Here is a 16,318-nt window from a genome sequence, read left to right on the forward strand (position 1 = left end):
TCAACTCAGCAGTTTTCCTTTTTGCTTCAGATAAATTGCTGTTAATTTAAATGTACTGCAGATCCTTGCCATTTTATGGCTGATTGCTTCTGAGTAATAGGAGGAAATTGTGTGCATGTTTGAATGTAAAGAAGTCTAAATGGGTCAGAAGCCAATGGTAAAGAAAGCACAGTGCTTCACTGACCTTCAGCCCCCTGGTCCTTCTCTTTGAAGAGGTCGATAAGTGGATCCAGAATCAGCAAATAGCAGAGACCTATCCGGGTTTTTCTTCTCTGCTTTCAACTTGACATCACATTTCTCATTCAGCACCTGCTTTATCCTTGTTCTTATTTAGCTCAGCTAAGTGTAAGCAGCGGTGGCAGAGTTTTTCTAGAATTGTTTTTGATAAAGGAGCTGTTGTCACGATAACTACCGTGCACCATCGGAATTCTGCAAACGCTTCAGAATGTCACATTGTCAAAATATCTATATTTCAGACTCAGAAGCTAGACAGCTCGTTTGGCTGCTAAACCCACAAGATGTTCAGCCATTTGTTGTGGTCTAAAAACTTTCCCCCTCACTAGGAGAAAATAATGATCTATTGTTTTATATCATTTTGTAGCCCTTTTTTAGGGTTTCTTATAAGATGAGAGGGCACAAGTCATTAGATCTTGGTGGCTAAGTTGGGGTCCTAATTGAAATTTACCATCAACCCTTTGGAAACATGAAGCATTGGATACATTTTCTTAAGGTAGTCAAGTTTTAAATTAAACTAATTTTTCATGAGTTGGTGGTGTATCTTTAGTGTATCAGTGGTATGTGTGAGTATCAAGTATATGGGAAGGAGACTGACTTGCCTTCCTTGAGGTGAGGGGTGGTATAAGCCATGCTTTACATGCAGTCACTACACACTGCTTATCAGTATAACAAGCTGGCTTTTCATCAAGAAAGACATAAAGTGTGTATTTTAGGGTGGCTTTACTTGCTTTTCTTGCATGGGTGTGTGGAACTGCGATGTGTGTCTTTGAGAAGGACACATCACAAAAGGCAGAGCATAAGAAGGTTACAGAGGGACACGACACGACATCAACTTAAATGAGGCAAGTGCTGTTGCAGCCTGAGCAAATGGCAGTCCAAAAGAGCTTCCATTGAGTCCAGCAAATTGTTTCTCCCAATTTTAATAAATAAAAGAGGCTGTACATTTTTTTTTCATTTTTAAAATGTATTTTTTTATTGAAGGATAATTGCTTTACAGAATTTTGTTGTTGTCTGACAAACCTCAACATGAAACAGCCATAGCTATACATATATCCCCTCTTTCGAACGTCCCTCCCATCTCCCACCCCATCCCACCCCTATAGATTGATACAGAGCCCCTGTTTGACTTTCCTGAGCCATACAGCAAATTCCTGTTGCTATCTATTTTACATATGGTAATGTAAGTTTCCATGTTACTTTTTCCATACATCTCTCCTCTCTTCCCCTCTCTCCATGTCCATAAGCCTATTCTCTATGTCTGAAAAATGTAAAAAAACAAACAAACAGAAGAGCCTGTAGTGCGGGTTGGGGAGCTGCATGGCGAGGAAAGTGGCAAATAGAAGCAAATTGGAAGAACAGCCTGGTTCCAATTAAACACTCTGACATCAGTAAACTCTTCAAGTTCTTGTATGGGGTTGGCCCAAAAGTTTGTTTGGGTTTTTCCATCAAATGTTACGGAAAAACACGAACAAACTTTTGGGCCAACCCTATGCCACAAACCCAGTGGAAATAAGGTTTGCATTAGCAGCTTAATCTATTGTTATTTTAATCAAGTAAACCCTTTAAAATTGCATGTTCAGAAAAACTGGTATATCGAATCAACAAATATTTTGTTTGAGGGTGATGTCTTCTGTTTGTATCTCTAAGCTTTTCTTGCTTTTATTGGCAAACTTGACATCCTCATATTAATCCCACTGTTTCAGTGGGAAGGAATCTGAGATCCACCCTCTTGAAACCTGGAAGAGTAGCTAAGGTTAGTTCATTTGGTATTCTCAAGCTACGTACCATAGTCCACTCTTCAACTAGTGCTGCTTGTGTTTGCCTGGAGGCTGGGCTTTTAGAAAGAGACTAGAGACAGATATGAAGGAGACTTAATCAGCATCACTGTGTGCTTCCTAAATTCTCAGTGCTCTGTGGTTGATTAAATCCATAAACGATGTTTGGCATTTGTCCCTAGTTCTTTTCCTGAGACTTGGAAGGGCAGGAGAGAGAAGTGCCATGGAAATTAAGCTCCATAGACTCTTTTAGTGTTGTTGTAAATGATTATACAGCTTGGTGATGGTAATTACAGCTCTGGAGGCAGATGACACCAGCACTTGGCAGACCAGACACCAGGTTGAGGAAAATCGAGAGTCTGGAGGGTTGGTTTTAGAAGTGTCTTCCAAAGCTAAACTTGAAAACGTCTTGGAAGCGTCTTGGGGGTTTCTACTATGACATCATCTATTCTTTCACTTATGAAGCTAATGAAGATTCATGCCATTTACTCTCAGAACTCTGTGTAATAAAACCTTCCCTGTTCCTGCTGGGTTTTCACAGGCAAGTTTGGAGAAAGCTTATCACTTCTAAGGTCATGGTAGGGCAGCCACTGCACCAGAGGTTCTGGGAATTTGAGTTCCATCCCACACTAGCTGTCAGAACTTGAGAGGCTGCTCAGTCTCTAGGCCTCAGTTTTCTCACCAGTTAAGCAGGTGTAACAATAGAACCTATCTCCTAAGGTTATAGGGACTTTATTTAAGCAAAGAGCTTAGAAGATACCCTGGCACAAAGTACATTTACTGTGCAAGTGATTCCCTCAACTTTCTCCATCTGGAGTCAATGAAGTATTTGAAGTCAAGGAACTCCAGTTTCTTTATTTTTGCATCATATATTACAGTGTCTGCTATTTGGTTGGTGCTCAGTAGATGTGTGCAGAATTAGTTGATATTAAGTATTATATATGTTTTATATATTATGTGTACTAGATACTACATGTCTTAAATTGTATATATAATGTATATACATACAAATATACTTCATGTTGTATGCTATATACCATATTTTATATAGATTCTACATATGTGCCATAGATATGGTATGGTACTTAATTAAATATATGCAGTTAATTAACTGAGATTCCCAGGTGGCACAGTGGTAAAGAATCTGCTTGCCAATGGAGGAGATGTAAGAGATAAGGGCTTGATCCTTGGGTCAGGTTGGTCCCCTGGAGAGGGAAATAGCAATCCACTCCAGTGTTCTTGCCTGGAAAATTCCATGGACAGAGGAACCTAGCAGGCTACAGTCCATGGGGTCACAAAGAATCAGACATGGCTGAGGGCATACGCGCGCACACACACGCACACACTCACACACACACACACATGCACAATTAATAGTAGGATTCCTAAAAAAGAATCTAAATCCTCACATGAGCTCAATATTTCTCCAGGTGAAGCCAGCCAGTTCTCTGATCTAGCTGAGTAATTAATTAATTATTTTAGACATAATTTGGTTTTATAGGTAGGAAAAGAAAATTAGAATTTGGGTAGATATCTGTTATTGGATTTTATTTTTTCCTTATATATAAAAACTACCGAGGGGTCATCTTTTACTGTGCACAGATTTCTCCTCCTTAAATTAAGGTGTTAACATCTGAGACAGTTGTGGGTGAAATTGCGTGCAGGAATCCTTTGCATCTCTTTCCTGTGTTTCCTGTGCCATGTAAACTCAGTTTTAAGTCTAAACTAAGCTGTTAGATAATGAGACTCCCATTTTCTCCTGATTCCTGTTTTGTAATTGCATTATCTTTATGTTTTCAAGCATATTCCATGTTGTGTCTCAGTTTTGATGTTTATTATGTTCTTTTAAAAGTGATTGTACTTGCATGTTATTTTCCATTGATTTTTCTTTTGAGCATGACTTATGTTTTATTTTGTGTTTCTTTTAGGTTTTGTTTTGTTTCATAAGATTCCACTGGATGGGTAACTGAAATAAAGGAAAAGACAGAGAAGGGGGCTGTGGTGCTTGTTGGTTGATGCTGCCTTGTAAGCTGGACTCTGGGGGCCGGCATTGACCTTTCCTGGGAAGTGCCTCTTACCTGGGATTTCCTGGTAGATGTGGGTGGTATTTGCAGGAGGTACCGCATGAAGCCCGCGGGTGCCGTGAACTGTGAATTGGGGACACCAATGCAGAGACAGCTCACAGGCAGCTAAGAAAGTCAAGAAAACAAATTAATGCTTCTCTTTTGTTCTCACGATCATTCAAATACAAAGTTGAATTGAAATACTGTCGGATTGTGCTTCTCTTCAGAAAGGTGTGTGCTGTTTGACCGTACTGGAAATGTATTGATTTTCAATGTTGCTGTTTATTAAAGGTGAACTGTAAAGTTTTAAAACAAATCTAAATTTAGGAACAGGTGTAGGTACACACTAAACAGTGGAATCTCCATTTAACATGAATTTTAGCACTGTTTTCTGCTGTTTAATCAGTACTGAGTTCAGAAAGTTTCACTTTTCCACCTAGAAAGCAGTGACTAAAAGAGTTAAGGGCATATGCTCCATCGCTGTGGGGGCTTGGGGATAGCCTTGGGAGTTTCTTTCCTTCACTGGCTGTTAAGGTCCAGAGTCAATGCAATCAACAATAACGCTTTCCTTAAAGTGTATCAGCAGACAAAAAAAGAAATGGAAAAAGAAAAGAAATAAGCTAATTGGTAGGGGGCTGTGAATTTTGGTCAGCCATAGTTTCAGAAAAATCGGAAAGATGTAAAGTATATACATATGGTGCATATGCCCTTTTATTTGACCTCTGTGATCCACCTGCTTTTTAGAAGTTTGCCGAGTGAGACGGCCGCAGCATCTCACGCTGTTCCCATGACAGAACTGTAGCTTTTTGCTCTGAAAAGGCCTGCGAGCTGAATGGCTGGCCTGCTGTGAGCAGGAGACCACATTCTAAGAAGGGTAGTCCCCTACAACATACTCCACTCTACTGGGTTTTCCTGAGCTGGACAGCTCTTCCTGACCCCAGCAGCACACAGGTGGCAAGTCACTAATGAATACGTGCTTTATAATGCCCAGCTTCAGTGCTGCAGGGGCAGCCTTCGAGTTACAGAATTCTGCATCCCTGCCTTAGTCTTACGTGGACACCCGTCTCACGCACGTGGCCACCACAGTGACCTTTGTGTGCACTTCGCTTAGTGTGCACCAGGCGGGATGGGACCCCTGTGAGGTTTGGCTGCTCCTGCCTGCCTCACACCTTTCCTGTTGGGGGAACTTCAGAGCCAGGCCCGGAGCATCTTGTTTGAAAACACAGTTGGCTCTGACTGTTCACACCTGCCCATAGATGTCACAGGTGAATTGGAAACTTACTGACATTTTTGAAAAGCCCTTTTGGTGGGGGTGGGAGGGATAGTTACTCAAGTTTTGCAGTTCAGCTTTAAGGTTTTATAGATTTTTAACTGGTCCAACATATTCAGAAACATTGTTTTGAATCTGTGTAACCAAGGCATTAATCTCAACAAACTGGGATCCATGTAGGCACCACTTGATATAAGTAGATTTTCCAAGATGAATACTTTATACTGTATCTTTTACATTAGCCACAATATGTGTTATTGCTTGACGCGAACATTTCACGGAGTCCTGTGGATTACAGCATTTGACTCGGCTGCTCAGTACCCCTGCCTAAAAGAAGGGTGGTTCCTCCAAAGCAGAAACAGGCTGCTGTTCTCAGAAGTTGTGTTTCCCAAAGGGTTTTTGAGTGTGAGGGCAGCTGACCCTGGGCAGGGGGAGGTCTAAATATTCTCTGAATTCCCATTTTCTCACTCACTGTTGAATGACAGTTCCTGTCACTACTTAAATTTTGATCTTTCCCAAAGGTGTCAATTTACAAAAAGGCCAGCTAATTGCAGAAATCCTGACCCCAGAAAGAAAAATGAAATTCAAACTGAGAGCCTGTCACAGGCTGTCAGGATGGTCAAGGTTCTTAAATATCGGCCATTTGGTGCAATTTTTTTTAAAGTTTTTATGTTATTCCGTGGAGTCATAAAGAGGCAATAAACTCTCTAAGAACTATTTTATAAGTATCCCAGACCTTAAGAGAGAGGAAAAAAAAGAATATTAGTCCTCAATAGCTAAAAGAGTTGCAGCTAGATTCTTGGAGAAAATGGAGAAAAGTGGACAGATAAGGCAATTGAATCAGTCAAAGAGCAGTTGACATCTCCTAGGGAACAATGAAAACATCAGGCTATTAGAAAATGGTTTCAGTTGGTCTTGTGTTCTTTGCTTTTCTTTCTTTATTTTTTTTTAAATCCCTAAACACCTCCATCAGTAACCCAACTTCTCATTCCTGTACTCCAGACCACCCCTCTCATTCTTTGCTTTTGATGTCCCCTGTAAGAAATCTTTTTTGAGCATCCTAAAGGGATGTAGCATGCATTTTTCCATCATTATAGAAAGAAAGGCCGCAGTTTTGCTGAAATCAAGCCCATCGTCCTCCAACAAGGATGTGGCATTTTAGTGCCAGGCAGGTATCCTAAGTGAACAACGTGGGCCAGCTGAGTGAACACCATCCCCTCTAGAGGGGTGGCTGTCACCCAGACCAGCCAACTCCTGCCTCCCAAGAATGACAGCCCAGATTTCCAAACCTTCTGATTCTTTAAGAGAAACTTAAAACCTGGATTTTTTATGTGAAATGTCTCTATTTTTAAAAAGTTGGCTCAGTTATTTTTAAAACGTTATGTAGGCCAACAAAACATGTCTGTGGGCTGCCAGTTTGTTACCCTGGTCTTAAAGCAAGATCATTGTTCTTTCACTGTATCCAGTGAGAGATGGGAAAGCATAGGTTCAGATGGGACAGCACACAGCCCCTCTTCATTGGTTTTCCTTAATGTACTGATACAGCCTGTTGGTGAATGCAAAGCAGGTGTGTCCTCTTCAAGAGGTGTGTCTCAGGTCCTGTATCTTGATTCAGGTCCCACTGAGACTCGCCCAGGCAGCTGAGAGATAGAGGAATAAACTCCCACTGTCATCGCATGATACATCAGTCTGAGACTAAAGGAGATCAATCTCTTAACAGGAGGAATGAATCTCCACATACTTTCATGGATTCAGGGGTTTTCTCTCCTAATCTCCAGCAGGCACTGGTTTCATTTTGACCCACTGAATCTTCTTTCCAAGAGAAAGGAATAGAAATCAGGCATGAACAATCCCAGCCCCAAGCCTGCAATGCAGAACCCAGGATTCACTTTTGGCTCTGAACTCTCCCTCCCGCTCCTCACCCGGCTTACACCCCACCCCCCAACACTGACCAGAGACCATCAGGATTCAGCCATTGGATGAGTAAACAACTCAAGGAGTACAGGCATGAATTCAGGCCAGGGGTGAGGGCCAGCATGATGCAAGCTCTCTTACTTTTTCTCTCCTCTTTTTTTTTTTTTCTTGATTCTGTTAAAATCTCTGATTTTTTTCCTCTCTCTCCAACACTCTAAATTGACTCCATGACAGAAAGTTTATTTTTATTTGCTCTATTGGTTACTTTGCACACACTTTTTTTTTTTTTCATTGCAAATGGAATCGAAGCACTAACTGCGACCAGTATTAACTCTTTTCTAGCTCTCCAAGATGATTTATGCTTTCACTTGCTCCATTGCTTTCTGTCTAGTGCCCCCTCCCTTGGTTTTCATCTGATTTCCTCCCACTACAGTAGAAGCTCATTCCATCTTCTTTTGTCCAGACTCTAGGTAATAGATTCCGTAAACTCCAGGGTCTTCACAGGGTTGCTGTATTCAGCCACATGGGCTGTGCCATTCCTCGCTGGTGAAGGTCAGTGGACCCCCAGGCTTGTGCCACGCAGCAGGCTGTATTCCAGGGAAACCACGACAGAAGTAGCCATTCCATTAAGTACGTTCTGCTATGTCCACATACCTACAGTGCCTATAAACCATGACAGGTCTGTTCAAGGGCACCTGGGAAGGTTAAGGACCCTGCTGGACAGGGCAAGGATACAATTTTCTGTGGGGTGCTGCCAGGCTGAATTAAGTTAACAGACTTCCTAATCCAGAAAGTGATATGAAAACAGTTGTCAGAGAAGGCAGTTTTCAACTCAAGTTAGCCCATTTCCTTGTTTTGGTCTTCAGGGACAAAGGGACCTCCCTGCCATCTAATTTTGACAGTGAGATCACCCTGAGTTGAATACAAACTAATGTGGTTTGGAGCCTCGGGCTGGTCGTTAGTATGCACCCAAGATGGCTTGACGTTGGCTATGTCAGGAGTCTTAGTTTCACAGAAAAATAAGCATGTGAGAGGTAAAGGAAAGCACAGAGATTTTCACCACCTTTAAAATTCACCACCATCCATTTTTGAATGGAGCTTCTATAAACAGATATAAAATAGCAAGAGGTTCTATTCACAATGTGTATGTATTTCAAATCATCACACTGTACACTTTCAACATCTCACAATTTTCTTTGTTGATTATACCTCAGTAAAGCTGAAAATACAAAAAAAAAAAAAAAAAGGAAATGGAAAAAAATAGCAGGAGACTCCAGAGAAAGACAGATCTTTGAGTTTCACTCATGTCATGTTTAAATCCATTTGCTGTAATCCATATAGGCAGCCTGTGAATCATTCTCATGCCCTGTTTTGTTCCCCATAATGTTCCAGGTCTTAAAGTCATTTTTCCACATTTCCTGTAAATAATGGATAATCATTTTTATTTTATTTTTAAGTACTGTTTTAACAATGTGGATAGACCATAAATGTACTTGCTGAATTCATTCATGTTTTTAACAAGTCAATAAAGTTTTGTAATTCATCTCCATGTGTCTTGCATTCTCTGTAGGGACTTGTATATTTTCACCCCCACCTGCTTCAAATACATACCATCACCTCATGTGTCGTTGGTGGTGTTCAAAACTAAAGGTGTTAGAAGAAGTGTGAGAAATGTCACTGGAGTGTGGGGGAGTCCCAAAGCCCCTGTAGATTCTGAAATAAATCTCTTCTAAAACAGATTTTTAAAAATTTCAATCAATGTGAGTTGCACATTTATGGTTTATTGATTCTTGCATCAGATATATTTTCATTGGCTAAAAGGCAATCCTAAAATACAGCAAGAAGTTTAAGGGATTAAAAAGATGAAACTTAACATCCTGTGGGAAAGTCCTTTGGAATGACTCACATTCCTACAGGAGGTATTCTCAGTGCTCTGTCCCTCCGTTCTAACTGACTTTGTGGTCAAATGAACCTGATAACTTGTGCTATGACGGAGGGAGGGAGACAGAGAGGAAGACAAGTGGGCACGGAGATAAGGTACCATCTTGAATCTTAACTGTGAGCATGGTGCCCATACTTCACACCCCTTTGGTCTCCATTTCCTGCCTGGCCACACTGTCTTTTCTCATTTTCCCCTTTTCAGATAGGATCTAAAATCAAGGTCCCCAGCTTTGAAAATTTGAGATTGCTTTCACTTTCTTGTAACCTTATAAGTGTTTTCACTCTAAATTGATGACTTAGGGATTGGAAAAACAATATGACCTGATGTCATACATACTTATTGAGCCAAGTATGCCAACCCCCTTCAAAGAACCTGTTTAGTGCTGGTGACTTGTGTTTTTTCTAAGGCACTTTTAAATGTGCTGAGCTGAGAATAGGTTTTGATGGTAATTTGAAAGTTGTATGGTAATCTGAGGTCGTAGGCACTGGGGGACTTTGCGAGTTTGAATTCCAGCTCTGCTCACAGACTAATTGACCTTGGGAAAGCTACTTCACGACTTCATTCCTCAAGAGATGAGGATAATGTTAGCAGTATCTCCCCACTGGGCTCCTATGAGACCTAGATGATGTACTTGGCGTGGGGAGAAGTACTGGGTATCACTAATAATAATACTTGAAAGGACATGGGTTTGCACTGTGCTTGGGTGTGCCTCCGTAAATGCCCTGGATTCACAGACTCACTTGCTTGTATGGGTCATTCAGCAATTGCTTGGGTGAAATAACAGAGTCCTTATGAAGGGGCGCTTCCCTCCCTGGGTCGTTTTGGATGTGGTCCAAGCAGGGATCGCCACGCTGGAGCTTTCTCAGGGGTTCTCCTAAATCTCTTCCTAGATTCCTCTCCCTGCCCAGGTGACTTTTGCATATTGATCACAGTCAGATTTGATTTTGATAGAATAAGAGGTCATGATCTGTTTGGGCCTGCATGCATGCATGCTGCATGCTAATACATCCATGCTAAGTCGCTTCAGTTGTGTTAGAGTCTTTGTGACCCTATGGATTTTAGCCTGCAAGGCTCCTCTATACATGGAATTCTCCAGGCAAGAATACTGGAGTAGGTTGCCATGCCCTCCTCCAGGGGATCCTTTTGACCCTGGATCGAGCAGGTGGGTTCTTTACCACTAGCGCCACCTGGGAAGCAATCACATCCTGTATCCTTAGCCTACTTTCTTTTTCTTCATAGCACATAGGTGGCAGCCAGTTCTTAGCACCAATCAATTGTGTTCCTATGGAACTGGGATCTCAGCGCTGCCAGATCCTTTATTTACCAAAAGATGTCACTGTGCAGGCTTTTTTTTTTTTTTAATTGCAATATGTTCCAATTCTTAAAGAGCAGCTACAAATTCATGCCTTTGCAGAAAGAGGGTGCTGACCATGTAAAACATTCCAGGACTACTCCCTGGCTGTCAGTTTTCGGCCTCTGCCTTTATTCTCCTGACTATGGCCTTCTACAGATAGGGAAACTGAGACCTGTGTAGGACAAAGGACTGTTTTCTCAAAGTGACCCAAGCCCCAGCATTTCCTTGTGTGAGGGGGCAGGGTATGGTTAGGAGGAAAGGGGATAGGAAGAGGCCTGTGGGACCGCCCCCCACCCCACAACAAGCATCTCCACGGTCCCCTCATTTCCTAGTCCTACTCAACTGGGCCTCTATGTGTGTTACCCACTCAGTCGTGTCTGACTCTTTGTGATCCCATTGAGTGTAGCCTTCCAGGCTCCTCTGCCCATGGAATTCTCTAGGTGAAAATACTGGAGTGGGTAGCCATACCCTTCTCCAGGGGATCTTCCCAATCCAGGGATCGAACCCGGGTCTCCAGCATTGCAGGTATACCATCTGAGCCACAAGGGAAGCCACAGTTTGGGCCTGTTTATTATGATTATTCAATGAGTTCAAGTGATGCTCTGCAGTTTGAGGATTCTGGAAGAAAAGCATTGAAGGTCATATCCCAAATATGGTTTTCTTCTTTGGTTTTCACTTTATTAAATTTCACTTTATAAAATTTTCACTTTAAAAATTTATAATTTTTCATCATTTGAAGGGGTTCCTCCATTATCTTTAACTTTTAAATTATCTATTTGAAAATCTTTGGCTAAGGATAAAAACAACAGAAAAATTGGCTAAGAGATTGTTTGAAAGGAAAAACTTGTTTCAAGTTCCTTTAGAAACAAGTGTTTACAGGCAATGGATTTTCTGACTCCTGATGTAGTTTTTCATAGTAGCTGTAGCAGGCAATACAATTGGTCACATTTGGGGTAATGACATTTCATTTATTTAAAAATATTTTGTAATTTGGGCTTTTTTTTTCTTATTAAATCATTTTAAATAAGTGGTACTGAAGTTTTACCAGCACATAATTTAAGGTATTTTTACAGTTGTTACTATCTTTTCTAACACTTTTTAAAGCAGTGTTTATCATTGGATCTAAAAGGTAGATCCAATGATAAACAGGCATCAGGCTAATAGGTATTGGTTTCCAACCGTGTGCCAAGCACTATTTTAAGTGCTTTGTGGTTCTTTTAACAGTCTATGAGGCAGATGCTAATATTGCTCCCATTGGAAAGGTTAGGAAACTGAGGAACAGAATGATGAGGGGCTTGTTCCAAGTTACCTAGCTAATGAGGGGGAATGCCAGGATTTGAATTCAGGTAGACTAACTCTGGGGGGCTTCCCAGGTGGCTCAATGGGTAAAGAATCTGCCTGCAACATAGGAGATATAGGTTCAATTCTGAGTCCAGAAGATCCCCTGGAGGAGGGCATGGCAACCCACTCAAGTATTCTTACCGGGGAAATTCCATGGACAGAGGAGCCTGGTGGGCTACAGCCCGTAAGATAGCAAAAAGTCAGACGTGACTGAAGTGACTGAGCACACACACAGGCTAACTCTGAAAGTTAGTGCTTGAAAGAGCTAGTGGGCTTGGGCTGGGCCCTTGAGGAGGGTCAGGACTGGAGTGAGGCTAGCCAGGTGGCGAGGTCACCCTCAGGGCTGTGCAAAGGCCCAGTGGTCACTCCTACAAGCACTAGCAAGTGAGCAGAGATTATTGTTGTCCAGATGCAGAATAGTAAGGTTAATTGAAGTCACAGGAGAGGCTTTATCCCAGTCAACACCGCACCCCCTGACCTGTCTCCCTCAGTAATTCATGCTGCTCACAAAGTCCTTGCCAATCTTGACAGTACGTGGCACTGTAGTGAACTTGACACTCGCTTTCTAAATTTCACCTTATGAAACAGAAGTTGCATCCAGTATGTATCCGTTGCTAATTAGCTATTGAAAACCCAGAGTGTGTTTGCCTTTTCTCCATTGTACCTGAAGATGGATTTGTTGACTTTGATCATTCTTTTTTTTTTTTTAATTCTGAAGTGAATTTTCTTGTTGCTCTGAATCTGGAGCACTTCCTATTCATATGAAGCAGTTGCTTGGGCTTCCCTGGTAGCTTAGCTGGTAAAGGATCTTCTGCAATGCAGGAGACCCCGGTTTGATTCCTGGGTTGGGAAGTTCCCCTGGAGAAGGGATAGGCTACCCACTCCAGTATTTTTGGGCTTCTCTAGTGGTTCAGATGGTAAAGAGTCTGCCTGCAGTGCTGGAGACCTGGGTTCGATCCCTGGGTTGGGAAGATCCCCTGAAAGAGGGCATGGCAACCCACTCCAGTATTCTTGCCTGGAGAATCTCCATGGACAGAGGAGTCTGGCAGGCTACAGTCCATGGGGTCACAAAGAGTTGTACATGGCTGAGCAACTAAGCACAGCTCTCCAGTGAGGATATGTGAAGGTAGAGAAACCACTTCAGTGAAGATGCGGGTCGGGGATGTGAAGGGAAGGTTTGCTTGAGAACACATCCTGCCACCTCCATGGAAAGGGTCTGGACTTTGGGACAAGGTGTTGGAGATGGCTGAGCGGTTTCTTGCCTCAGAGACACAAGACAGAGCAGCATCTGAGCCGCACGGTCATGTTGCTGCTTCTGTCCCTGAATGTCCTGTCCGCAGCCAGTGTCTGAGACGGACTGCCAAGGGCACATGCTAATTTTCCAGTCATTTGGTCAAGTCCCATCTCATATACCACAGACCCCGGGGCCTGTGTTTACTGAATCAAAAATCTCTGCTCAAGCATAAATTAATGAACAGACAATTCTCTCTTCTTTTAACATTTTTACTGTGTTTTGGAGGAAGAAGGGCAAAGCCTCTTCTGTGTTGGTTTGCTGCCCTTCCATCTCTTTCTACTAGTTCTCATCCTACAGTAATTAGTCTTGCTGAACTGATAAATAAAATGTAGATTAGATTGCTTTATGGATTAGAATTCAGCTTCAGGTAAGCTCACACAATTTCTCTGAAGACCCTGGAGCTGGGTGGGAAGCACAGAGGTGCTAGCACTATTTGGACTTTCGGGGGAGTTCTAGGTTTTTAACATGAACTATGAATCCTGAACTAAGATAGTCTATTTCCCAGATGGCTCAGTGGGTAAAGAATTCACCTGCAATGCAGGAGATGCAGGAGACTTGGGTTCAATCTCTGGGTCAGGAAGATTCCCTGGAGGAGGAAATGGCAACCTACTCCAGTATTCTTGCCTGAAAACTCCCATGTGTCCATGCCTGCCAGAGGAGCCTGGCAGGCTACCATCCATGGGGTCGCAAAGAGTCAGACACGGTAGGTATTGCTGAGTAGTAATAATAGATAATCTATGAGGGTGCTTCAGGATATTCAGATATTACACTCTGAGGAAATATTTCTCTCTGCATTTACCTAGGCTCCTGGATTCGGGGGAGGCCAACTACCTCTCTATGGCCCTCTTGCTCTAAATACTGTTGAGTTTAATGCTGGTGAGCTCCTTTGTCCCTTCAACCCTAGAGGTGGGAAAAACTTCCCTCTGTGGTCAGTCTCCATGACTCGCCACCTCTTGTTTGTCCCTTTAACCTATGCAAATGTCTCTACATCATCCCTATATTTCTTCATGTGAAATCACCTGGGGTGAATTTTTTTTCTGTAACACCACCCCACTGAGATCTATATATGAAAGTGAAAAGTGGAAGTGAAAGTCACTCAATTGTGTCTGATTCTTTGAGACCCTGTGGACTGTAGCTTGCCAGGTTCCTCTGTCCGTGGAATTCTCCAGGCCAGAATACTGGAGTGGGTAGCCTTTCCTTTCTCCAGGGGATTTACCCAACCCAGGGATCGAACCCAGATCTCCCACATTGCAGGCAGATTCTTTACCATCTGAGCCACCAGGGAACTATCAGTAAATTCTTTAATACATTTTCTTGTTTTATCCTAGCCAGATCCTATTCAAAATCTGGTAAGTATTAATCATCAATTATAGATCAGACATGACCCAGGCACTGGGAAGATACCACATTTAGCAAAACAGACGTCCTCTTTGACCTCCTGGGCCCTGGTTATACAGTTAGAGTGCCTGCAATGTTGACACTGTTATCATGCATACTTTGCAAGAGGGAAAAAAGACTTGAAAAGTTAACTTGTCCAGGGTTCCACTAATGAGATCTGTCTGCCTAGGAATTCATGCTTCTGGCCCTCACTCTCTGAGGACAGTGCTCTTTTGTTCTCTTGAGGGACCCCCGGCTGAAAACTCTGAGAGAGCCGTGAGACCTCTGCTCTTCACCTTGGTGGTGCTAATTCTTTTTGACCCACTATAAATTTGTGAAAGGTGTCCCAGCTCTTGGTACCTATTTTGTCTCTCTTTTTTCTTTTCCTTCTTCTTTTTTCTTTTCCTCTGGCTGCCTCTCCACCAACATAAACACACACAGCTATGCTTTATCTATTCTTTAATTTTAACAGTTAAATTTTAAATTTACAATTGGTTGGGTGGAATACGTATTTGAAAAGTGAGATGGTATGTGAGTGAGAAAGAGGAAGGAAGGAAAGACGTAATAATTCTCTCTCTCACACACACACACGGAAAAGGAATATTGCGTATGTTAAGCTTTGTTTGATTAAATTAGAAGTTAATTCCAGCACATTATACTATTATCACCTCCCCACTGCTCACTGGGATTTAATGCTCCTTTAGAAAACTTTCTGTATTGTATTTTTTGCTTTTTGTTTTTACTTCCTTATAAATAGCAAAAAGTTTTGCTGAGAAGTTATTACAAATCCCAAAAGGTTGGTGTTCCATTCTGAGCTCCAAGATATAAGGATTGAGTGGATTCAAACTTGGCCAACTTTCTGACTTGGCAAGTGCTTCCATCCTTATTTATGACAGCTTGGAAACTTCCATTTTCCAGGGCTTATAAGCAATGTTGCTGATTTTGCCTTCCTTTTCTATTTTGCTGTGAATTATGAAATAACCAGCCTGAAGGTTAAAACATTAACCCTCTTAGCAGCCTAAGTGTGTGTGTCTGTATGTCTGGCTGTGTTCTTTCTTTCCTTGGTTGTCAGCCACATTTACATTTTCATGCAGGCAGTGAACTTCCCTTTTCTGCCTTTCCACAAAATGACAGTCGGAAATGCTGAGGTCTGGGGTATGGAGAATGATAGGCTTGTGGTCTCTATTGTGGCCACAAAGGACTTCTTGGTCAGCTGTTCTCCAAGAGACTATATCTCATCCTCAAATGGCAATTTAAGGGCTGGGACTCCAGAGCAAGACAGGTAATCAGGAAAGTCTCAGGGAGTTTTTCTGAGAGGTATGAGTTGGTTGTGTTCTGGGGATCTCCCTGCCCGTTTTCTCAGTAGAAAGTTGTCAGAATGGAGGAACTACTGAGAAGCTGTCTTCCCTTCCTTCTTTTTATCTTAACTCCATATCCAGTTCCTTGAATACTCATCAAGTACTATTTACTTTGGATTCCTGTAATGTCACAAAAGTTGGGAGCCTCTGATTATTGGGTAGAGGATACAGATTTTTCAGAATATAGGCAGGAGGAATTTTTGAACGCAGAATATGTCCTTGGAGAAGCGGGTGCCAAGTGGGGATTAAAGCTGCAAGGATTTTTTTTAATCAGGAAAAATGCTTGTGTGAGAGCAAATGGAGAAGAAGCTAGAGAAGGCTGCGGGGGGAGCATCAGACTGCCTAGCAAGCAGTGCTTTGAAGGGATAGGGGTGGAAAGAAAGCCTGGGTGAA

General features: G+C 42.2%; 1 protein-coding gene across 6 annotated transcripts in view; it reads left to right on the forward strand.

Annotated features, from left to right (window-relative positions):
• The window catches only part of NTRK2 (neurotrophic receptor tyrosine kinase 2), a 407,230-nt gene that overhangs the window by 162,956 nt on the left and 227,956 nt on the right, over window positions 1-16,318 (forward strand). The window contains exon 12 of one of the 6 annotated variants that reach the window (XM_061426058.1): window positions 3,941-8,802. The exons of the other annotated variants lie outside the window; for them this stretch is intronic. Coding sequence (XP_061282042.1) covers window positions 3,941-3,978 — 38 coding nt within the window. The 3' untranslated portion in view covers window positions 3,979-8,802. Of the gene's footprint in view, window positions 1-3,940; window positions 8,803-16,318 lie in introns of those variants that run through there. 6 annotated transcript variants of the gene reach the window in all.

The sequence above is a fragment of the Bos javanicus genome, chromosome 8, assembly GCF_032452875.1.
Source record: "Bos javanicus breed banteng chromosome 8, ARS-OSU_banteng_1.0, whole genome shotgun sequence".
Classification (NCBI taxonomy): domain Eukaryota; kingdom Metazoa; phylum Chordata; class Mammalia; order Artiodactyla; family Bovidae; genus Bos; species Bos javanicus.